The 25,453-nt window shown below is 42.2% G+C and overlaps 1 protein-coding gene across 9 annotated transcripts in view; it reads left to right on the plus strand.

The window, feature by feature from the left end:
- The first annotated feature begins 2,958 nt into the window (after positions 1-2,958).
- Positions 2,959-25,453, plus strand: part of SLC25A26 (solute carrier family 25 member 26) — an 83,807-nt gene continuing 61,312 nt past the window's right edge. For 4 of the 9 annotated variants that reach the window (XM_059856764.1, XM_059856766.1, XM_059856768.1 and 1 more), the window contains exons 1-5: positions 2,959-3,114; positions 6,471-6,627; positions 8,173-8,282; positions 21,647-21,751; positions 22,930-22,977. In XM_059856764.1, the coding sequence (XP_059712747.1) occupies positions 3,019-3,114; positions 6,471-6,627; positions 8,173-8,282; positions 21,647-21,751; positions 22,930-22,977 (516 nt within the window). In that variant the 5' untranslated portion in view covers positions 2,959-3,018. The remainder of the gene's footprint in view (positions 3,115-6,470; positions 6,628-8,172; positions 8,283-21,646; positions 21,752-22,929; positions 22,978-25,453) is intronic. The other 5 variants (XM_059856767.1, XM_059856770.1, XM_059856771.1 and 2 more) reach the window with 2 other exon arrangements.

Raw genomic sequence — 25,453 nt, forward strand, 5'->3', positions numbered from 1 at the left:
CAAGGTGCTGCAAAGGCTGAGGGAAGCAGGTGAGGTGGTGTAGGCATAATGGCCATTTTTAAAAGCATTCTTACCAACCTGCAGCCAGGTTGGGCAGAAAAGAAGAGCAGGGAACAAAAAAAAGAAGATGAAAGGAGGGGCTGAGCACAAAAATTTTGGCTGTGGTGCTGTCAGAGTTTACACTTGCAGCAGGATGAACACAAGTGTTTGTTCTCTCCTCTGCTTCAGGGTACTGCCCCTGCAATGCCTGGGACAAGCCCCACGTGGCTGCTCCTCAGCCTCCCCAGCTTGCTCTCCAGCCCTGAGCTCCAGCCACAGCAGGACTCAGGCTTGGGAGAAGCTGAAAATAGGGTTGACCATGAACATCTGTAGTTCAGGTGCAGTCAGGTGCAGAACCTGTGCAAGGCTCTGCTTGGCCCATCTCCTTCCCTCACAGTGGAGCAAGGCTGGAGAGCACCCACAGCATTTTCTTGCAGAGAAGAAAGGATGTGAGAAACCAGATCTCCTTCTTCACTCAATTTACTTTTCAAGCCCAGGGGACCTGCACTGAAGGACTTGGCACAAAGATTGATGTCTGGCCTATGGCATTAAGCAGAGCTTGTTCATTTAAGACAGGACAGTGGCTTGGAAGAATAGAAGGTTGTGACCTCTCTGATGCAGCAGCAGTTCTCCTGACAGAAGGTGATAAATAAAGGAGTCAGTGCCACGGAGTGTATCTGAAAGCTTCGCTCTGAGCAATGTGAAGAATGCCTGCTATGACCCCAAGAACTTTTACATCAAGAAACCTCCTGGGCACGTGGGGGTAAAAAGGTCTTGTTTTAAGTGCTGCCATGGCTGTGTTCTGGGGGATAGCAGTGAGTCCAAAAGCCTGCTTCATTTACTGCAGATGTCAGATTTTTTCCCTCAATATGGCTCCAATGTGCTTTATTTAATGACAGACACGGACCTGGAAAGTGAGGAACTTTCAGCTTTTGAGTTTATTTAGCCACTCAACAGAAAACCATCTGGAAATGGTAGATTTCAGATTCTTTTTATTTCTGTGTAAATAGCAGGGCTCTTTCAGAGAGCCAGATGCTGTGATGGGTGTTACTGCAATAACTGCTCACAGTGCAGTCATCCCTATATTACAGCTGGAACATGGAACTGTGGCTCCTGCTTCTTCCAGAAATCAGGATCAAAGCTTTTGTAGAATCACAGAATGGTTTGGATTGGAAGAGACCTTAAATATCTAGTTCTGACCCCTGTGCCATGGGAATTTTCAGGAATTAATTCTTAGGACTGCAAACCAGCCTGCCTTAGACTTCAGGTGCTCAGACAGCTGTGGTAGGAATGCCAGAGGAGCCCACTTGTTGATCATTCCTGATATGAAACAAACAGGTGTTTCTTAATAAGCACAACACAGCCCAAACTAAAGCAACGTACTGATAACCCAAGAGACTACCATTAAAATTGTTAGAGACAAAAACCAAGGAGCTGCCTTAAAAATCTAAGGAGGTTGAGAAATGCAACACACTTGGGTTCTTTATATTTTTGCCTGTAGAGCTTTGAGCTTTTCACTCAAAATGAAAATGAAGACTAAATGAAATGAAGACTGCTCTAACATCACCTGTCTCCAGGGACTGAGGCAGCTCTGAAAAAAAATCAGTGTTGTAGGAGAGCTGTAATGAATTTGCTGGAGCTGGCAAAGGCACTTTAATGGCAGTCATGGTGCTTGCTGTGGGCAGATGTTACAGCCCAGGTCTGCACAGTGCTTCCCACCTGAGCAGCTGAGCTGGATGTGAGGCATCATCAGACTCCCAGCATCCAAAACTCCAAACCTCCTCATCCAAAGTTCATCCCAAGAGACGTGTCTGCAGCCAAGAAAATCTTGAAATTGGAGCCTGCCTGAATTTTCTGGTTCTGCACACACTGCAGTGCTGTCCAACATTCACCCTTTCTTCCTCCTCTAGAATCACATTTCCAGTAATTTCAAGTGTGGCTTCCTGCTGGGTGAGGATTGTGTGAGGACTCCGTGCCAAAATCCTCTCTGCAGCTTTTGGAACCACTGATGAATTGAATGCCTTTTGTAGAAAGGGGGAGAGCCAGCGGGACAGGAGCACAGAACAAAATGCCTTCGGGATGGGGTGAAAAATGGCATTTTCCATTCCGGGAGAGCAGGCAGAGCTTTGGGAAGAGGCAGGGGCAATGCCCCTGGCCAGGAGAGTTTATTGCTTTTGCTGTGCACTGCTCTGGCACTCACTCCTGGTTGGAATTCCTGAACATTCCTGGCTGGAACATGCCTGGGGGGACACCCCATGGGAAGTGTGAGTAGCAGGGCACCGGGCTCTGTGCTGCAGACCCTGCTGCCGATTTTAGGAGCTCTCTAAACACAGAAACAATTTAATTTCTAAAGGAAACATTGTTTATTCCACACAGAGTGCACGGTGGAAGTTCCCACAAGTCAGCACCCCAAGGGGTAAAATGTTACATCTACTATATAATAAAATTTTCCCGAACCAGCCTACCTGATATATATTCTCCACCTGCCAATGCATATTTATTTGGGTAATATGATCTTACGCAATGCTGGAAACACAAAGATTTATTGCAGAAGTTATCTGACGTCACCAGTTACGTTCACAAAAGGACAGAAAATTCATCCTGGAGACAGAAAATTCAGCTTGAAGACATCAACATCAATTGATGAAAAACTCAATTTCAGGATTTCAGGACTCTTTTTTCCTTCAGGATTTTATTTTTTTCCAGGGCACATGGAAAAGCTGTTTGCTTTCCAAACAGATCCCATGCACCTCTGGCGCAGGCACCAGCACCTCTGGGGCTCCAGGAAGAGCCGAAAGCGGCCGTGCTGGTATTACACATCAAACCACCGCTAAGCGCCAACTAATTAATTAACATTCAGCGCTAATTGCCGGGAGCTGCCCGCCGTGCGCATGCGCCGAGCCGCACGCAGGCGCAGAGAGAGCCGCGCCCACGTGACCGCGGGCCGGGGCGGCAATATGGCTGCGCCCATGTGCGCGCATGGGGTGGGCCCGGAGCGCCGGGACAGGTACTGCTGATCCCTGCTCGGGCCAGCAGCCCTGCATGGAGCCGCGGGAGTCATGGGCGGCCTTGGCGGTGAGTGAGCGGGCCCGAAACATGTTGTTTTACCATGTGTGCAAGAGCCCGGTCCACAGAGTAGAGGTATTTTTAGGGAATAGAAATTATATGTGTATATATTATATATTTTTATACTTATAAATATATTTTAATATATTTTTATATATAATATATCTTTTTATATAATATATACATATATTATATATATTAATTTTTAATATATACAGGCGCATACATATATACACATATATAATCACATATATATCTTATATATGTGTGTATATATATATATATATATATCTTTTCTTTGCACAGAAAGGGTTGCTGCCTGGCAAATCCACAGAAATCCAGCACTGCCGCTGCCAAAACTTTTCACTATTTCTGCCCTTTACTAAACAAAAGCATTAGTGTTCACTGGCTACAAGCTACACAGATTCTCTTATTAATTAGTATGGGGTCGTCTGTTGGTTAATGATTCTCTGGCTTGCCATGGTAATTAATCCACAGGCTCAGTCCTTCTCTGCCTTTGGGTCAGTGGGTTTCCTGTGATGTGCCCCTGCTGGAATTCCCTTTTACCCAATGGGAGCTGATTCTGCTCAGTTGATGAGCTGCCTTTATTAGTTTCTTCCTTTTCTTAGGGGTTCTGCCAAATGTCCTTGTGGCCCATAAATTCTGCATCCTTTGTGTCTGCCATCAGTGGTACATCCTTCTTCCCAGCATTTGTTAACATCCCTCTAGGTCTGACATTATTGAAACATGTGCAGCCCCGAAATTAGCAATTCTCCTGACAAGTGTTTTGGGTTTCTAACACAGGACATGCACAGAGCCTGTTGGTTCCTCTGATTCAACAGTTAAATCTCCTTTGTTGTTGATCAGGCTGGCAAGTTACAAGGCTCTAACATCAAGGAACATCCTTGCTTAGGAAAAATGTTACATATTCCACGTTTTGCAGATGTCCTGCCTGAGCATTGCCGAGGTGCTGAGCTGAGGGGTGGCCACAGTTTGTGGCTTCAGCAGTCACTGCAGAGCCAAAGGGAGCCCCTGGCCTGTCTGTGAAGCACTGCCCAGTCTAAAAGCTGCTTTTCCATGTGTGGGCTCAGCAAGGAGGTGAAGCCCAGTCACCACAGCTGGGGACTCCACTGGAAACACCCAGTGGGTTCTGTGTGGAAAATCAGGGATGTGGTGCCTTGGGGAAAGCTGCAGGAGAGGAGAGTTCAGCTGCCTGCCCCCAGTGCTCTGAGGCAGAGGGATGTGAGCAGTGAGGTCCTGGCTCCATGAACTGCAATTAGGTCCTGGTTTTGCTTGATCATTGTGATGGAGTTTATAGGGTGATTGAATCTCCTGAGTTGAGAGAGACCCACAAGGACCATCCATCCCAGCTCCTGGCCCTGCCAGAACACCCCAACAATCCCACCCTGTGCCCAGGAGCATTGTCCAAACCCTCCTGGAGCTCTGGCAGCCTTGGGGCTGTGCCCATTCCCTGGGGAGCCTGGGCAGTGCCCAGCACCCTCTGGGGTAGAACCTTTCCCTGATCCCAACCCCAACCTCCCCTGCACAGCTCCAGCTGCTCCCTGGGCCCTGTCCCTGATCAGAGAGCAGAGCTTGGAGCTGTCCCTCCACTTCCCTTGGGTGGAAGCTGCAGAGCCCTGTGAGCTCTGATCCTGCTCCATCTCCTGGTGAAGGTTCTTTTGATAACCCTGCTGCTACTCACAGCTGGGGGAGGAGATGTGCTCCAGGTGCCTTAGGAACCAAAAGCCATTTCTCTTCTCTGCAGCTGCTGCAAACACACAGCTATTGTCACCCCCTGGTAGGTGCTCTGTTAGCTACCTCATGAATTTAAATGACATTTAAGATACAGAACTTTGAGAACTTAAAGAAGCAATTAGTAACTTTTGATTCATGTTTTAACAGATGGCCAGATTAAATCTGATCAATGCTATTTTGAGCAGATAAGGATTTTGATGAAAAAGAGTGAAGAAGAATCAATGCATTCAAAATAGCCAACTAGATTAAAAGAGTAATCAACTTATTGATTAAACCTTTAGTGGTAGACAGTGAACACCTCTCTGAATCCTCTGTTACCCTGAAAAAAATTATTGGAGTAACACACATGTGATTTGTTTTCAAGCAGAATTAAAAATCTCTGCAGCTGTTTCTTGGGCTCTATATGAGGGACCCTTCAAACTGTGTTTTCTGAATAGCACTGCAGCTAAATAATGTCTCATAGTGGATTGATGTTAACTATTTATGGTATTTTATTTTGAATCAGTTTTTTTTGTTGTTGTTGTTGTTTATTTCAGCCTTTTCCTCATGGTATTTGTGAAATAATTATTTTCTACAATCAGCCATGTCATGGGGTAATTTAAAAAACCCAAAAACCCAGTCATTTAGGAACACAGATGGAAAAAGATTGAGGCCTAGTTGAATCAATTTTTTAGGATTTTGTTTCATGAATTATTTGGATAAAAACCTTCCCCTTTAAGACTTTGAAAACACCTCTCTAATATGATTTCCAGTACCTTAAGGGAGTCTGCAAGAAAGGTGGAGAGAGCACGTGGTGAGAGGAAAAGGGGGAATGTCTTCAAACTGACAGGGGGTAGGTTTAGATTAGATATTAGAGAAAAATTACTGACTCTGAGAGTGGTGAGGCCCTGGCACAGGGTGCCCAGAAGAGCTGTGGCTGCCCCATCCCCAGAAGTGTTCAAGGCCAGGTTGGATGGGGCTTGGGACAACCTGGGATAGTGGAAGGTGTCCCTGCCCATGGCATGGGGGCTGGAACTAGATCTTTAAGGTCCCTTCCAATCTAAACCTTTCAATGATTTGACCATTTTTTCTTTCTATAGGCTTTTATCAAAAAAGAAGTGAAAAAAGAAAGCTTACTTTAGGCTTTGTTTGACAAGGCAGTGAGGGAGTGTGAACATTTTAAATTTAAATAGTTGCTGGAAAAATGTGAATGTGCTTTCTAGAGATGCCTAAGGGGGGGAGCAGAATTGCTTCAGTCTTTCCCATTTTGTCACACAACTGCTGGAGGAGTTGGTCATTCTGTGCTGTCTCTTCACAAGTGACATCCACTGTCTGGCTTTTCCGTGGATGGGGAAGTGTTGCCTTGCTTTGCTTGCACTATTCAAAGCACTGAGATTGTTTTAAAAATACCTTAAAAATGGTTTAAAAGTTGTAACATCTGTTGCTTTCTTTTGTTGAACCCTCCTTGTTATCTCTGTGGAAGCTGTTGAGTTGTGTGTAAGACTATCAGTTTATAAACTGACCTCAGGAAAGATACAGTCAGCAGTGCTTTGGGTTACACACGCCTCAGTTACTCACATCATATTTTGTGAGAATATTAATGCACTTTTCTCTGTGGTTATGTCTTGTAGGCTGGTGGAGTTGCTGGTGTATGTGTTGACTTGATCCTTTTTCCCCTGGATACTGTAAAAACAAGACTTCAGAGTCCTCAAGGATTTAGGAAAGCTGGTGGTTTTCGTGGCATCTACGCTGGTGTTCCTTCCACTGCAATAGGATCCTTTCCAAATGGTAAATTCTCTTTGGATTATGCTTTGTCTACTTTAAGTAGTAATTTATGTCACATAGGACATTCATGTCTGTGGCTTCCTCTTCTGTGGGTGCCTGGATTCTGTGAGTCCATGTCCAGATGTGAAGAGCAGTTTCTAGAATTCCAGGATTGAGCAAACTTGAGCAAGACTGGAGTGAAGGCTGCTGCAGGTTTGCTCTGGAAAGCAACCCTAATTCCTTGGAAGCATTTCTGGATATAAGCCTGTCCTTACTTACAGGAGCACATAAAGCATTTCTGGGTGCAGAGGAGGGCTTGAGTCTTGCTTGTCCTGGACGTTTTTGTCATGACCCACTCTTTTTTGGCACTCTAAATGAATGGAATTTCAAAGTGCTTGAGCACTGCGGGTGCTTGTGTTAATTGCCCTGGGGTGCTCTGCCCATCTCCCTGAAACAGCAGCACTTAAATTGTAAAGACATCAGGAAGGCTTTTGAAACTAAGGCTTTACAAAAGTAGATGCTTTTAGTCCCTGCAGAGAAAAGGCATCTGAAATTCCTGATGCCTTTGTCCATTTTGTCTTTTTAGGGAGGGATGAAAAAACAGCAGTCTGTGCTGTCGGGCATAAATGTTAGGAGAACTTTGCTGACAAATCCACTGACACATTCAGATGTTTGATGTCCTTCATAAGGTGATATAAAAAAATTCAGTTCTTTATCTTGGCTGCTCTGTTATCTCCTTTTGAAGTGATAAGCATCTTTTGATTAGTAGAAGGCAATTCACATGGCCCTTCTCTACAATTAAAATCTGTTCCCCCGCAAGACATGTCATTTTTTTCAGTATTTACATCTCCAAAATCTGCACTGTAGTTTTATCTTTCCAACGTATGACTGAGAACTGAAATTATCTCTAGGAAGAGGAATAACCCTTAAGGTGTAAGTGCCTTTGTAGTTGTCTGTTGAAGTGAATAAACAGCTCAAGTTGCTGTGCTCAGTTTAGTTTTGTGTATTTCTTGTTCACTGCACAGAACTTTTACAAATCCTTCAGAAGCTTTGAAAAAATTTTATGGAGCTAAATTCAAAATATTTAACTGACAATAGCTAGGAAGAAGTCATTAATAAACTGCTGCTAAAACAGTTTTGCACATTGCAGGATAACAGAATTGTATCAATTTATGTTTTTTGAGGTTGCTTTTCTTTTTGATAATCAACTGATTTGTTTGTTCTTCCCTTCGTCCCCCCCTCCAAAAAAGGACCATTCATTCTGTTCAACCAAGAGATGGTCCCTCTACTCTGTCAATGGATATGGAAGACACCAGTTTTTCAAAATGTGCTGGACATCCATGGCTAATTAACACATCCTTCTGTAGCTCACTACTAAAGTGGCCTGGAGTCCTGACACCTTCGATATTAATGGGAGGTTTGCCAGGGGTCGCCAGAAGCATCAACTTCTGAAGGAATTCTCTCACAGATTCTGTTGATACTGTTTACTGTTTTGGTGTAAAAATACCCTAATTTTAACTACTGTGATGGAGGAACAGTGCAATGATTGCGTGTATTCTTGAATTTCAGCTGCTGCTTTTTTTATCACCTATGAGAATGTGAAATCTGTGCTGCCCCATGGATCTTCATCTTACTTGTCCCCTGCAACACACATGGTGGCTGCCTCCCTTGGGGAAGTGGTAAGAAGGAAATTCATCTGTTGTGTGTCCAGGGGAGGGGAGGAAACCATTCAGTTATGGGAACTCAGGTTTGGTGTCATATCTTGTGACAGTTCTTACAGCAGCCTGGTTTCTCACTGTTGGCACAGTGTCTGGGGCTGGGTGTTGAGCTCTGAACACCCCAGGCTGTTCCTGCCAGCCCTGGCCACCTCTGCTCTCCTGTTTTTGGCACAGTGTGCCCTAATAAAATGGGGAGCAGATGCTCTCTGCAGGTTTGAGGTAAGGAAATGGGCTGTATGGAAACAAACAGGCTTTTCTGGCTCTTTTGCAACTCAAACTTAGCTGATGGCATGATGCAGAAGAATCTGTTGTGTCTGTGGTTCCATACTCTTTTATTTACTGCTTTTATTAACTGACTTTTTTCTTTTCTTTCCCATGGGGGCTTAGCTTAGGTGAATGTTGGTCCCCAAGCTACCAGGAGTGTGGAGATGCCATTTATTTCAGCTGAGCACCAGGTGCCTCACTACTACAGCAGCACAGCCTGGCTGTTTCCCATGGGAAGCAGCTCAGCTCTCCCTGCTCTCTGTGGGATCAGCTTTGACACCCAAGTAATTTTTATTCTTCTGTGGAAATGCTACTGATTAGATTAAATGAGATTTAGCCAGGAAACTTAATTTAACATACCAAGTGCATGAAGATAGAAGAGTGCAGCACCTATAACCACTCTGGTAGGGGTAGATAGAAGGTGATAGAGGTAGGGTTGGGTGGGATTTGTTTGTGCTGCTGCCTCAGGTGGATTCTTTCTGAGCTTGGTTAGAGCCTGTGCTGTCAGGTTGTAACTTCTAACTTAAGGTAGTGCACAGAACTTATTTCCATGAAGATTCTCTAAAGGCTGTTAGAAATCAGCAGGAGGTTATTTACCACTGATGCACAGCCCTAAAACTCCTTGTTTGCCTGATGTGCCATGGAACATCAGCAGAGCCAGGAGGTGTTTGGAGCTTCTCAAGTGCTATTAGACAATCAAGCAAAATGACAGTGGGGCCCATGAAGAGGTGCCAGTGCTATGCAATAAAACCCACCAGAAGAAAAAGTCTCTTCTTTGTGGAATAGGTTATTCATGGTACACACCCTGTGCCTGTGAGGATCCTGTGAGAAAACTACGAGCCAGTAACTGAAGCAGCAGTAGCCAAAGCCCAGTTGGCTACAGATGACTCCTTCCAACAGAGCCTGTAGCCATTTGTTCCCTGTGCTGGTTTGTGACCTTTACAGCTCAGGCACTTGCTGCTTTCATTCTGGGGCTGGCAGAGATGGTGCAGCAGAGGTAAATGAGCTGCTCAGGGCTGTCCCACGTGCTTGGCTCTGACTGCTCTATATACCATAATACAGAAATGTGTAATGGTAGCCACTGAAATGGTAGAGTGGCTTTATCATGTGGGAATTGTCATGTTGTAACAGCCATTTTCTACCTAATTTTCCTGGTTTTGCTGGCTTTTCTTCTTCTCTTGGAGTGATGAGTGTGAGGAGACAATTAAGCTCTAAAATAACTGAGATAAATACCTAGAGATTTGCTAGTACAAATCTGTAATAAAATAGCAGAAAGCAAGACCTTCTCATGTATATTTTATGTAAAGTCTTAGTTGAGCAATAGAAATATATATTGCTCAACTAAGACTTTACATAAAATATACTAGTCCAAATTGCATCAGGGTGAAAGTTATAATTACAGTTTTATTGATTAGTCATTAAGTTCCATCAGGGCATAACCAGTGGGACTATTATTTTGTCAGTAGTTTTTTTGATAATATGTACTTTTCTTCCATTTTATACTTCATGATTTAAATTGCTTCTCAATGTGAAGCATTAAGCCAAAGACTGTCATGTTAGGATTCTTAAGGCTTGTCTTTGCATTTCCACACTAGTTTTTTATAAAACAGAGAAATTAGAATTTAGAGCAAGAAAGTGTTGATAGATTTCTAGGTTTGCTGTTCCTTCACTGGTGAGTGTAATGAGTCAGATACCTTCTTGGGCACCAATAAAATGTGAGTATGTGCAAATCTTAAATGTTTGTGGTGACTAATCTGTGTTTTGAATGTGACCTGTTAAAAATAACAAAATAGAGGAAGAGATAAAAAGTTTGTTTCAAGATATGATAAAATATATGTGAGAAATCTGTCAAATGAGAACTTTTAGTTTTTATAACAGCCACTCTCCTGTATTGTTTACAGGCTGTGGAAATTTACAGGAGAAACAGTCCCCTGGAACTGGTTTGGTCCATTTTTCCAGTTCCAGGCTGGGAGAGACAAAGCCAAGCAATAAAAAGGCAGGGGTTGTAGCAGTGTTTTGTTTTTTGGTTTTTTTTTTTTTCCTTTTAGGCAGGAGGAATATAGAAAGCTAATCTCATCTCCCAGAGAGAGATAAAGAAAAGTACATACAAAATCTCACCATGTTAAACATAATTATTTTTTCCCTACAACCGAATCTCACTGTACAGGGACTCTGAATATCCCATAATATATTAAAAACTGCTTACAAAGGCACATCCAAAACTCTAGAGGGCAGATACATGGTGTATTATCTCATCAAGGAAGGAGAAGGTTGAAGGATACATGAGTTGCCAATGGGGGAAAAGCCCTTGTTATACCACTTGTGTAACTGAAATCTAGAGATAGAAAACTCACTTACTGCATCCAGGAATTTGGAATTTTTCATCTTGACTCTGCTTTGCCCTCTATGTTTAGTCTGCCTGTATCTTTACAGTGAGCTGCCAAATGTGCTTGGAAAACGTGATATCATAGGGGGTGGAAAGGAAAACCAGATGTTCTGAAATGTTACTTTTAATATTCTAAGGTGGTATAAGTAACTCTGAGAAGGAGCAGCATTTTTAAGCTCCTAGTGCCCATTTTCAGTAGTAACCAGGTGTGTCTTGCAGGCCCAGAGTTAACTGTACAGATTTTTTAATGTCAGTTTAATATGAGTGTGTGTATTAATTACAAGAAACTTTGCTAAATAGAACTCCCCCTCTGAGCCTCTCCCACCAAGCTCCTGCAAATGTGGTTTTATGGGACAAGGTTAAAGATTGTCCCTGTTTGACCAGTGAGGTTTCCCTCAGGAGTGCTGAATTCAGCACAGCTGATTTGGATTCAGCACAGATAATTTTACATCCCACTAGCTTTACCATGGAGGTGAGAATAAAGTTTGGCTCACACTCCATAGAAGGGAGCTGACAACAGCCCTTTGCCATCTAATATTTAGATATTGTTATGGTTACAATATGAGCTTTGCAAGATATTGGTGAAAGTTTTGGGTTGTTGCCTGTAAATTGTGGGTTCACTCTTACCTTTCTGACCTTTTGTTCTGGATTGGCTATTTTTGATGACATTGTCTTTCTTTTTTTTCCCCTACTTTTTGCAAGACAGCAAACCACCGTGACTTTCAGAGAGGCAGTGAGGGGGAGGACTGAGGACCAGCATGGGAGGGAGATGTCCTGTTCTTTTGGCAGCTGGTGGCAATGACCATGCTCTGGATCTTCACCAGCTGAGGTCATTGAGCTGCTTTTGTCCTTGTGCAAGTTTCTAGAGTACCTTGGGATTAAAAGTCTGCAGATCTGAAAAGCTCAAAAATTTGTCACTTCAGTAAGGAGAGGGGATCATGTGACTCCACAAGGCAAGCTGAGGACAGGTATTTCAAGGTGAAATTCCAAGCTCACTTGGAATTCCAGTGCCTTACAACTTGAGGTACTTCTGTGATAAGAGCAAAGTGTGTGGTTCATCTGTGATTAGCATCTGACCCTTCATATTAATAACTTTGGAATTTTTTTATCTGCTGTTAGGATGTATCAAATAGGAAAACTTCTTAATACAGGAGTTATCTTTCTGGGGAATTCATTTACCTTTCTCTTCTAGTATGAACTTGTTTCTTAGAAGAAGCAAGTTCAAATGCAAGCAAGTTTACAGATTTACAAATCATGATTCTGTAGAATAACACTTTAAGTGTGCTTTTAATTCAAATTAAAGAGCCAAGTGTATGTTTTACTTTATTTTATGCTTGTGGGGTTTTTTTGGTGCATAAAAAGAGGCATTTTGACATGATGGACAACACTGTCCATGAATCAGCCACTTAATCCCTCTGCCCTGGCTGCATTGTTTGAAACATTTTGCTAGGTTCAGTTTAAGAGAGGAGTGGGAATCTCCAAAAAGGTATTGGTGTGGATTCCAGGAGAGTAACTGGTGAGGTCAGAGAAAAAAGTTGTTATTAATGCCTGTTCTGAGGAGAAGGCAGAAGCATGAGTCAGACAAATCCGCAGAGTAATGGAAGGAAAATCTCCAGCAGGATAATTGGCCAGGGCTTTACAGCATGGTAAGCTCTGGAAGATCAGCTTGCAAGAGCCCAATCTAACAGAGACAAGACAACCACTCACACCAGACATGAAGTTAGGATTTTAGGTATTTCAAACTCTAAAACTTGCAGTGTTGGAAGATGTGACTTTTCAGTTCAACAGGAAAGTTGGACACTCTAGGGAGAACTGATTTTAGTTCAGCAAAGAAGAGATAAAGTATTTGTGTCTAGACTTTGGGCTAATGGCTTTGAATATTTTAGCTATCCCTTTTCTAAAAGCTGAACTAATAAATGGACAAAGCTGTTCTGCATTTTGTGCTTTGCATCCTGTCTCCTCTCAAGCAGTGTGGCATGTGCTGGCAGATCACAGTATTCATAAGTAGTGTGCAAATGACAGCAGTCAAAGTTTGATGGGACATTTTCCAAAATACTGAAACTTTTTTTTCTATTTTCATTGATCAGTGCCTGTCATTTTAGCTCTGACTGTGCCTTTTGTGCTGTGCAAATCTGGCTGCACACAGGCTTTGAGAAAGGGATACTCCAACCCTGGCAAGATGAGCAGTGGTGGGGAGTGCAGCAACGTAGGTGGTCGGTCTTCTGAATTAATTGTGGTGGGGTTTGAAATATTCATACATGAATCTATGGGAGGTCAGGTCTGCAATACAGATGCTGTAGGATTTTTGCCAAATCCTTATGCAGAAGCAGTGGTTAGGAGATGGTTGGGAAGGTGAGGCTGCTGCCTTTGAGAGGTAGTGGAGAAAGAACAGAGGACGGATGGAAACTCAGAGCAGCGTTTGGGAATTGGTTGTAAATAAAGATGAATGGGGGCATGAATCCACAAATGCTGCCAACAAATTCATCATACAATTAGAGGCTGAAACAGCAAATTAAGAACTGTCAGATACCCAGCCAGCCACTCATGCTGATCTTCTCTTGTATGCTCCATGCTAACTGCATGTAGTGCATCTTTTTCATCAGCTGCTCTCCCCACTCTGCTTTGTGTAACCTGCTCAGTTCAGGGCTTAGAGAACATGCTGGTTTGGAGTACAGCTTGATGGTTTCATGTCTTTTGATCACAGGGCTGGTAATCAGTTGTTTTAGAAGTATTTGGAGCTCAGAGTGTCTTCAGAGGGAAGCAAATTTGGATTAAAAAGTTATAAGTGTAAAGTATTTCCTAATGGATTTCCTGACTTGCTGTACCAGTCAGCATTGGAAATGTTTGAGACACTTTGGGATAAGCTTACCTTAACCAATGTTCTATACAGAGTTTGTCAGAAATAACTCTGAATAGCTCCATATGTGGACAAGCCCATAATTCTTTAAGTGAAAAGGCTGAAGGAAAGAGTAAGGTATCAATTAAAGGAAAAATACTTAATAAAATACAATGTAGTTGAAATTTCCATATTCTGGGCCAATGTAACCCCAAGAGAGTGAGCAAATTGCAAAATACTAGTCTTCTTTCAACAGGAGACTTAATGTGTTTTCAGAAAATACTGCCTGTGTTCTCTTGCCTGGAATCTCATTACTGTCGGTCCTCCTGTAACTCAGCCTGACCCCACTTGGCTGCTTGGAAACAGTTTCATGCTGGATGGGATGCACCACACCACTTCTGCTGAAAGAATGGTTTGGCTGCTGGATTTAATGAGTTTCTTAAGCCTTTTAAAATAAATTTAACAGACTTTCATGGTGAAAGTATTGTTGGAATAGATTGGATCATGCAGATGGTTCTGTACATTGACTTAAGGGTCTATTTTTCTTAGGTTTTAAGGATTTCTGTCTTTAAATGTGGTAGTAATTTATGACTCATGCATCCACCAGGTTAAGGAAGATTTTTTTTTCAAGTTACTCAGCTGCCTGATTTTGCTGCCTGAGTTTAAACCAACTGCTTGTGATTGTACTGAGAAACTTCAAAATCTCTGGGACACAGTTTGTGCTGGAGTACACGGGGTGTGTAACATCAGGCTACTTTTGGTAAGCTTTAGGTCTAGTTTTAAAAAGGAAACAAAACTCTACATTGCTTAAATGTTAAAAGACCAATTGATTTATGCAAAGCACAGAAACTTTCAAAACATCTGCAGTGAGAAGTACTTCTGCAAAGCAGTTTTTAGTGTCAGCCTTGTCAGCTTCACAAACTTTCACTGTTCTCTGCCTGTCAGCTGATGTAACTGGAGTAAGAGTTTCTTTTTGCTGTGAACAGAACTTGGCACAAATTCCCAGTGCTGGAGGACAGAAGTTTTCTGAGGTGTATCTGACATGGCTAAAGCAAAGGTAGGCAGGGAACCCACAGCAGGATTTGCTGGGAATGGATCTGGGCAATTGAAGAGCCATGTGTGGGGAAGGAAATCTGAGAGGGGCAGGAGCCCAGTAGCCCTGAGAGGGCTCCTGAAATGATGGATGAGGAGCCAGCTGGGGATTTCAGGCAGCTGAGATGAAAAGGCTCAGCCAAGATGGCCATTGTGAAGGAACAAGTGTGTGGTGCTGCAGATGATGCTCTGAAGCAGGAAGGAGGCAGCTCTGGGAAGGAATAAAACAGAGCTGTCATAGATTTGAAAATGACAGGATGAAATAAATCTGCAAAACAGCTCTGCAGATTCCAGGTAAAGTCATCTAAGGTGGGAACATGGAGGAAGTTGAAGGTGTTTGTGCAGAAACTCCAGTTTTCCAAATGCTTGTGGCATTTGGTCCCTGTGAATGGTCTCATCTCTGAAATAATATGTTGTTAAGCTCTGGGGGGTGCTGAGATCTGAGGGATCTTGCTGGGTGAGATTGTTCTTTGAAGAAATGCTTCCTACCAGCATACAGGGGAACTGCAGTTAAATTAATGAAGACCTTGTTGTGTCAGTCAGAGGATAAGATTGGACAAAGAGCTTGGCATTGTCTAAACTTTCCCATCCAGAGCCCATTAGTCAAAACTTGTTCTCTCCATGGGGTTTAAATTAGGAGTGGAGTCACCTGTTGATGACCCCAGCAGCTCTACACAGGACTGAATTGCACTGTGCAGGAAGGGCACTCTGTGCTGTGAGGGGGGAAACAAGATTTAGCATATTCTGAGGCTTTGTGCTGAAGGTGAGCACTTTCCCTGGGGCTGGCATTTAAAGACACTGGACAGTACATGCAGGGGGCACTTTCTGTCATCCCTGGGGACAATTCCCTCATTAAAACAGGAGTTAACTCTTCCATTCTGTGTTCTCTGTGCTCCAGCAGCTGGCACAGCCTGCTGACAGGCACGTGTGCAAGGACTTGTTCACAGCTGCAGTTGTGACCCACAGTGAATTACTGACCAGAGAAACTTGTATTTCGTTCTGTCTTGGTCAAAAGGGCAGCAGTAATTTAGATGAAGGTTTATTGGTGGTTGAAATGTTTTGGGTTTGTGATTGCAGCAGTTCAGGTGCTCTGTCCAAGGAATACATGAAATCATATATATGAATATCAGGATATTTCATGTTTCTCCTCTTTTCTGCTCATTTTCCTGGTGGTGGGAAGGGTGAGGCAGTTCATCTTCCATCTGCAGCTCACAGCTCATGCTCCCTGCTAGCTAAGGTTTCCAACCCAAGAGCTGTGACCACAGTTAGAAGCACTTATTTGGAGGATGAAATACTTTGCTAGTCTCATAATATTGCATTTTTCCCTTCTGTTGAAGAGGGGCATCCCAGGGAGAACTGAAGAACCGAGCATAAATTTACAGGATTTGGAGAGGCATGGAAAGCTGCAGTGCTGAATTCAAGTTTTGTTGAGAGCCTTTGAAATGAACCAAGAGGGAAATTTCCCCTTTATTCTCCAGATTCAAAGGAAATCAGTGCAATTTGAGTACTTTCAATTTTAAACTTGCCTATTATTTTAATAATTCAGTTATCTGAGAAAGGGAAAAGGACATTTTTCATGTTTCAGATTAAAAATAGTAACTTCCTACTTGGAAGGGAGCATCTGACATAGAAACTGAGACATTCACATTATGACATATTAACCTATTTGGGGAAGCAGCATTTTTTGTTTTTTAATATTAAAACCCCCCAGAAACAGAACACACAGAAAACCAACAACAAAGCAAACTTGAGCTCCAAGGTAGCTTTTGTCTGCAGAGTTTTATTGTCAGGGCTAGTGGAGGTTACACTTAAAAACCCCAAAAATCCCAATTTATTGCTGCTTCTCTTTGAACAGGGTCTTAGAGTTGTTCTGTTTTCTTGCTTATTTTACATTCTGTTCAGCAGGCAATCCTTCTGACCTTCAGAAATGGGGTGAAAGATTAGGATTTTGTTAGCAGATTGACTGCAGCCTAAACATATGTCCTTTGATAAATCACAGCATCTTTGTTGTTGTCATTTTTGTGCAGCAGCTTTTCCTCACTAATGGGTTGGTGATTATCTTGCACAGGTATTGTGAGCTTTAGCCTAAAGTTACTGCTCTCTGGATACAAAATTTTATAGTGTCATAAATTATATTGTTACTTGATTAAGGATAAACTTATGCAGATGATATTTAAGAGAAACTGTCCCCAGGCATATTCCTTTAGTTTTGTGTTAAATATTGAATTAATATGGTGAACATCAGTTAAAGCTTTCCAGCTACTCAGACAGATAAAGTCCTTAAAACTAACATCCTGTTGAGAACTTTAAATATTAAAATCCTTCAGAAAGTGTTCTAAAGGGTTTAAAGCAGTAACAAAAGAAAAGATTTCTGGAGCTTACTCCATGTTTCTGTACTAAATTTTCAAGTAGGCTGAGCTGTGCAAGCCAGAGATCTCAGAGTCACTGAGTGCAGGTTCCTAAATCACCAGCCACTCACAAATTCCATAGCAGGTCTTTGTCCTCAGACTGCCCTTCTCCTGCCATGGAGCAGAATGGCTGGCTAATTAATAAGTGGAAAAATATTTGGTCTTGATGCTCACCTAAGCCCAGTGCAGAGAACAGTCCAGCTCATTAGCCAGGAGCTCATCAGGTGCCAGAAATGGGGCTCTTGCTTCAGTGGGCTTACAGCAGGGCTAATGTCTGTCTCTTATTAAAGATAACAAGTGCTCAGACTCGATGGCTGTGGGAGCTTTTGGGAGTGTGTGAGTCAGATCATCAGCTGTGCAGGGTGCTGCAGGAGGAGATAAATGCTTCCTCAAGCTGCTCTCCCTAGAGCTGCAAAGTTGAAAGTGTTGTAGCAGCTGTGTCTCTGCTTCTGAGGAAACCTGTGCTTAAACCTGTGCATTTAAACCCAGCTTAAATGCCCTCAATAGCCATTATGGCACCTGCTCTGTCCTCTTCCAAATGTTCCTGGATACACCTCATGCCCAGCCCACAAGGTTAGTGGTCAAACTGTAGTGGAGGTGCCTAAAAACAAATCTCTGTGTTATCTTTTATTCTCTACCAAACCCTCCAAATCCAGCCAGGGGAAACACTTTTCCTGGAGTACAAAGAGTGGAAGGAAAAGGCTGTTAATCCAAATAACTTCTGTTAATATTTGGATCATAATATAGCACAGAAGACTGGGAGTTGTTGTGTTCTTTTCTGAAGATGTTGGCATTGTCCCTTTGCACTGAGCCTCTGTGTAAGCAGGACTATGCCCCCTTTGTTCTTTTTTATTATTCAAAGAAAAGTGGTGGGTACTCTTGTGCTGCATTAGATGAATCTGCCTGATCCTGAACAGCTGCTCCAGCTTTAGGGATTGGCCCCTATGCAGAAGTTCCAGTTTTAAGATCAGGTGTTCCCAGTAAACTTAGGTGAGCCCATAGGAAAGGTTTTGGGTGGGTTCCTGGTGCTATTTTCAGCAGATCTGATTTTCTGTTAGCTACAACCACATTCATACTGAAACAAACTGTTTAAATTGGTGTATATACAAAGTTTCATGGCACTTGGGAGACTTTATTTGCACTGGTCATTCTTCACAGCAGCCAGGGCAGTCTGGTTCCAACATAAATCCACCAGGAGATGGCAGCGTTGGTTCGTGCAAGGAGTACCCGAAAGTTAGAACGCTTTTCCCTCAGCTGACAGAGGAAAGGAATTACCTTAATTTAATTAGAACATACTCGGTCTTAGCAATACATAGATAAATGTTAATGAAATACACCTGGTTTTAGCTTTTGTTCCTGACTGGCTAATGCAAGTCTGTAAATTAAAATTAAATTGAAAATGCATGTAGGTTTTTATCTAAATACTGGAGTCACCCTGTGACCCAGTAAAGATTTGAGACAAGGGTTTTGAAATTCAGTACACTCTTGCTCAGAAGTGGTCATAGCATTAAAAAGCTGGAAAGGTGTAGGTGCTAATATTGTCATTTCTGCACACCTGCTCTGTAAACTATTAATAGCTTTGCTTGTAGCTGTAAAAATCAGGTCTTCCTATAGCTTAAATTTGAAAATTCTTGAACCTTTTATTTTAGTATTATTGTCTTCCTGCCTTTAGGAAGGAATGTATACATGTGCATTGACATTGTGTTACCTGACCTGGTAAATAAGGAAGAAGGTTACAGGGCAGCACCTGAACTTTCCCAGGATCTTGATTTCTGCTCCCATCAAAAGATGGGAATAGCCCCTGGCTCCAGAGCTTGCTTGGGAAAATGAGCATGGCCCCAGTCAATGGGGTGCTGTTGTCTGATGCCCTAATGTTAGCTGGGGTGGCTGGGTCCCCACTGCTGGACCCTCTCCATGGCTCTGCAGATGTTCAGCCCAGAACTGATTTGTCACCAGGTCATCCCCAAATCCAGCAGGATGCACCAGGAATGGCCTGAGCTTGGTGGGCTCTATTGTGCTCCTCTGTGTCAAGCAACAGCCAAGAGATTAAAAAGCAATTTCTTGCTGGGTGATTGGGGAGCTGATTGGGCCCCCTGTGTGAGGCCATGTCTGTGTACTGTCTGTGTTAATCCTGTGGTGGGTGCAGGTAAAAGTGTGGGACAGCTGCACACTGCATCCCTCACCCTTCCTGGGCCATTTGCTCATGGCTTTCACATCTGAAAATTGAAATGTGGGCTCTCTTGGTGTTACCATACTGGTGCTGCTTCAACACCCTTGTCCAAGAAAGCAGAGCCTGGAGAGGTGCACTGTGCTCTCTTACCTTTGGCAGGATTACCTGGGAGGTGCTGCAGTGATTGGGATCAGAGCATGATAGAATTGAGATTCTTCTGCACCCACCAGCCCAGGCTGTTAGTTTTTTAATAAGATATATGTGAACTTAATCTTGCATACTTCCCTTCAGAGCCCTGTTCTCCACATCAAAAGCCTGCTGGGGTTGTTTTTGACAGGAAGGTGCATGTGTAGGAACAAACAAGGCTGTAAGTTCAGGAGCACAGTGAAAATGTCACCCTGCAGTCTGATGTTGGCAGCTGCAACTCATGCCTTTTTGAATACCAGAAGTGCCCTATGGAAGCAATCTGACAGCACTGCCCAGGTGACATGAGCCTTTATTTCCTTTCAGAACAGCACAGTGTAATCATTGTTTTTGTTCTTGTGCAGCCACAGACTCCCTTATAAGCACAGATTCAAATGGAAGAAACTTCAAAGTTAATTTGAAATGAAATGCACCCCAAGTAGTCAGGGGGAAATGGAGACATTACTTTGTAGCCACCCTCCTCCTGCCAAAACTGCAGCACCCCAGATGTCAGGAAGCCACGCTGAGCTCTTTGTCTGGTCTTGATTGACTAGATTGTTTTCATCCCAGCCTTTTTAAAGCTTTCCTCCTGCCTCCGTATTTTTAAGGAATAAAAAGCTAATATAAGGACATGGAGTGTTATGAAGCATGAAGTTCTATAAATATTTATGCTGAACTATCAAAAAAACTTGACAGTTCTTATTTTCTTGACAGATTGGGGTCACTTGTTATTTTTGACCCTGAGAATTGAAGAGCACATGGAGTTAGATCTGTTTGTAATGACTTTTGGATATTGTTGTCCAGTAAACTTGTAGAATGTAACAGGATAACAGATTTTTTCTTGGTGTCTTTGTGAAAATGAAACCTAAACCTCGTACTCTGTTACCCACAAATGACCACTCAAGTTACTGTGTCTGTGCAATCTCCAGTGAATTCCTGTACTTTCTTTGGCACACATGGATTTCCCAGTTAGCTGCTTGGTTTGCCACTTCAGATTGACAGCTTTCACCTGGGCTGCTCTGCACTTGAAGCACTCTGTGATCACCTTTGTGTCTAGGAGGTACAGTTTGTTCCTGAGCCCAGCACAGGATGGTCTCAAGGCAGGCTAAAAGTCTGGCAAAGCCCTGTGGGGTCTGCAGTTTTGCCACCAGTCCCATCACTGCTTTAAGTATCCCTGGAGCCAACTGAAGACAAACTCTGCTTCAAATTTTAAGTGCTGATGAATTGGCATTTTCTAAAGAGATGAGAGGCTTGTAACTCCCACACTTCAGGATCCTCATTCTGTGAACTGATGTGCACACAAGCTTAATTTAACCCCTACCTGAAGCTAAAGTGGCAGGTGAATATTTAAAATCCAAGCCTGTTTTTTTTCAGCAAAGCTGGAGCTTTGTGGCAGCAGCCACATTATTACATCCAGCTGCAGAGTCCAGGAAATTCATTTTGCAGGAAAGGATCAATCCAATGCTTTACCTTGAATGAAGCATGGTGTGCATTTTAAGGTTAACCTTGGAATATGTTGAGTCTAAAGCTGACCAGAATGGCTTCTGCTATCAGTCACTAGAGGGCACAAAGGAATTACCAAAGAAAGAAGTTTGTTGGTCTTATAGTCCTGAATCTCCACTTTAAATCTGTGAAAGTCGGGGGAACAGTCCTGTGGAATGGGAACAGTCAATTCCTGTGACTGCCAAAAGACAGGATGGATTCAAATTTTGGTTTTATCAGTGATTTTCTCAACTCAAATCTACTGCTGCTTTTGAAATTAAAAATTCCAAGGGTGCTTCCATGCTCCTGTTAGTGTAACTTTGTGATCAGAAAGTACATGGCTCTCAGAACAAATACATAGGCTGCTCATGAACACCTTTTAAGCCCTATAATGACAAACCTGATAATGACAAACCTCACTTGTCAGGTATCTGTTCTTGGAAGGAGTGTTAGCTGTATGAAGAGAAGCCAGCATTGCTGCCTGACCCCCAGGTTCTTTTGCAGGTTGCCTGTCTCATCCGGGTTCCATCCGAGGTGGTCAAGCAGAGGGCTCAGGTTTCTCCTTCCTCCAGCACTCTCCGGATCCTCTCCCACACCTTGTACCATGAGGTGAGCTCAGAGCAAAATTCCTCAACATTTTCATCCTTCTCACTCAGTGCCATACACGTCCAGAAGCATTCCTACAACTTTATTCCAGTTCTGTGCTTTCCCAGCACTTTTCCATCTATTCTTCTGCTCTTAAAATGATTGGCATGTTATGATTGAGGAAACCAAGCCCCCTGGGGCTTGTTTCAAGTAACTCTTTTTTCTCTTTTTATATGGGATACCTACATTTGAAGATGATGGGGGGAAAAAAATAAAAGGGATTTAGCTTCCAGATTCCAAAGCTCTGCTTGTATTTATGCAAACAGTCCTTGTCTGGGGCAGCAGGACATTGAGTCTCTGTGTGCAGTTTGCTGAATGGTTCCCAGTTTTTGAAGCTGGATTTGAAGGGGGTGACCAAAAGGCACCATTTCAGAGAGGCTCTGGAGGAGCCAGGAGAAGTTCTGGAAATGAGTTATCATCCAGTATTAGTTACTTTTGAAAAATAAGGGCCTTTGTCTTCTTTTCAGGAGTTATGCTGATCCCTCCTGTGAAAACCTGTTGATGTCTGTTTCAGCAGTTTCACAAGGGGGGGATTTTCAAGCTGTGTTCCATAAGAGAAAGTGGCTTCTAAAAACAGTGTGGGGAAAAATAGTATAATACATTTTGTAAGTGTAAAACCCAGGGAAAGGAAGACATAAATATGACCTTCAAATGATCCACTTGATTTTTATTTGCTTTCAAATGGAAACTGTTGTGATAACCCTGCACCCTTCTTTCTGTCACTCGATTCTGCTTTAAAAGCTGATTCTGTCAAAACCATATGTTTTTCCCTTTCCATATAGCTGGCTAGAGTACCATAAGCCTTGCCAAACACTTGAATTAAGTGCCCTATAATAATAATAAACAACATAATTTTATATACACTTATAAAATAAGTTTTAATTGTTTTGAGTATTTACAGCTGGTTAAAAATATAAAACATTTGTCTTGATAAAGGCTCTGAATCAAGGCTAAGGAGGTGAAAATAAAACCCTCTGGCACTGTAAATAATGGAATACAGTATACAGTGTTATAATCAATACAGTCAATTTGAAGCTGTGTGACACTTTAGGGCTGTAATGCTTGCCTCATAATCACCAATAAATTGTGGTCTTTGACAAACTCATTCCCCCTGGATGATGCTTTCTTTTGTTGCTTTACAGGGTATTCAAGGCCTTTATCGGGGTTATAAAAGCACCGTATTGAGAGAGGTAAAACACTTGTCTTTTTCTCTTTTTTTTTTTCTCAATTGCTTTCTTTGCCTCAGTTTTCTAACAAGAGATAATATTACAACTGAGATCAGTTGCTCTAACCTTAAGCTCTAAATCCCAGCATATTTCATTCTAGTTAAGTTACCAGCCTGTAATTTTATAGAACACCAATAATGAGCACTAAGAAAACCTTTGATATGTGCAAAAATTTATTTGCCATCCTGTCTCCCAGTTCTGTGGCTGCTGAATTGAAAAAGGATGGAAAGATATATGTTAACATGAGAAAACCATAAACTAAAGTATTGGAAACTTTCTCAAGTCTTGTGATTGCATCATGTGAACTATATATGCCAACAATGGTGAACTGGTGGCATCAGGCCAAGTTTAGCACAGACAGATTTAGGCTTTCTTTAAATATATTCGTCAGCAGATGCCAAGGGATTATTTATCATCTGTATATAGAGAGGATTGTGCTCTCTCTAATTTTTTTTTTTTTTTTAATGTGTGAAAGAAATGCATTTAGTCACCCAGTCTGTAGATTTGATATGGCATTACTTAACTCTAAATCAGAAGTATTTCACTGTTAGAAAAAAAAAAATAGGGCTAAAAATATTTTGGTCCACTCAGAAGAAAATAGTTCCTAAACTATAATCTTTTCTAAATTTACCCTGAATTCCAGGATTAGTGTCATGGAAGTGCTTGATATGCTGTGTGAACTGAAGGCAGTTTATAAAATAAGTAGAAAAACCTACTGATCAACTCCCTGTCTAAAATTGTTTCAGTATCAGATCCCAGGCTATCATCTTCTGACAAAACAGAAATTGCATGATATATGTGTACCTGAGAGATCAGTTGGATCCTAGGAAAGCATAAAATCACAGAAAGGTTTGGGTTGGAAGGGACAAAAAAACCCCATCTTTTTCTACCCCCCACCTTCCACTACCCCAGGTTGCCCAAAGTCCCATCCAGCCTGGCTTTGAACTGGGGATGGAGCAGCCACAGCTTCTCTGGGCACCCTGTGCCAGGGGCTCCCCACCCTCACAGGGAGCAGTTCTTTCCTGGCTTGTGGCTGGACACAGCCTGGTGTCCAGGAAGGGCTCTCCATGGGACAGTTTGGATGTGCTGTGTGGGTTTGTCTGCTCCTCATGTAACTCAGGTGGATGGAGGTTAGGTTTGGATACCTAAAGGTAAGTTTGGATCTTCCCTCTTCTGCTTTAAACACAGGCTCAGATCTCTTCTCTGTGTTGCCATTGATAATAAAGCCAGTTGCACAGGCTTTTTAATCTCATTCAATAGCTCTGCTTTTTAGAGCCTTTCTTCATGCTGAAAACTGTTTTCAGGACAGTTATGTTGGCCAGCTCTTGTTACAAGTACAGAATAAAGATGGGTATTACCTAAAATAAGAAACATCAAACTTAGTGTTCCTTAAAGTGCTGACAAATGCCAATGCACTGCAGTTTATTGTAGCAGTTTTGAGAGTTAAAAAAATTAGTAATTTGTGCAAAGATGACACCTGCTTTTCTGAAATGTAACCCACACCACAGCTTTGTCCTGTACTTATTTTCTGGCTCACTAAATGTGTTATTCACTCAGATTTCATTTGCTGACGGGCAAAAAAGGCGAATGAATACGAATCATTTTGATTTCTCAGAGGGGTTCTGAATAAATGAATAAATTTAGATCCCATTGAGTGCAGATTTTGCATACTAACAGGTAGATAAAGCACATGGTTGCTACTGTGTGCTATTCTCCTTAAAATTTGTTTTGACATATGTCAGGGTGGTAATTAATTTGCAGACCATATTCATGGCACAGTGTGTGACCCTGCTGAGATAACTTTGTTTACTCAAAATGGCAACACTTTGTTGGAAATTTAATGGGAGTCCTCTTCATTATGTATATTCATAAAAGATCCTTCAGAACTGATTTCAGTTGAAGTATTGCTTTTTGGAAGAATCTGTCCAATAGAATGAGAAGTAAATGATTACTAAATGAAATGTGCTTTCTCTTAAAAATGAAGCAAATCATAGGTGATGTTTAAAAAAAAAAATCTTTGAATTTAACACTGTTGTTGCATTTTTTTGACACTAAATTTTGTAAAGCAATGCCCACTTGAGTAACAGCCTTTTGCACCTTCAGCTGGAGCTGCTGTAAGCCTGACATTTAATCTGGGTATTTTTCCTTCTCTTTAAGTGTACTTCTTCCTCTAGGGTCTTTATTTTCAGATAAAATCTATATTAATTCATTATTAGACACATCCTGGTAGCTACATAGCATACACCAGGTGGTACTTAATTCCAGCTGACTTTTATACTTCCAAGGTTTGTTTACATGCTTTGGTTCTCTGCCTACACAAACCCCTTTGTTTAGTTCTAATGGAGTGGGAATTTTTTGATAGAGGGTCTTCAATACATGATTTTTCATTTTAAAAAAAAATGGAAGAGGCTGGGAATATTGATGCTTTTCAGGTGATTAT

Source organism: Haemorhous mexicanus, chromosome 11 (genome assembly GCF_027477595.1).
Source record: "Haemorhous mexicanus isolate bHaeMex1 chromosome 11, bHaeMex1.pri, whole genome shotgun sequence".
NCBI classification, from domain to species: Eukaryota; Metazoa; Chordata; class Aves; order Passeriformes; family Fringillidae; genus Haemorhous; species Haemorhous mexicanus.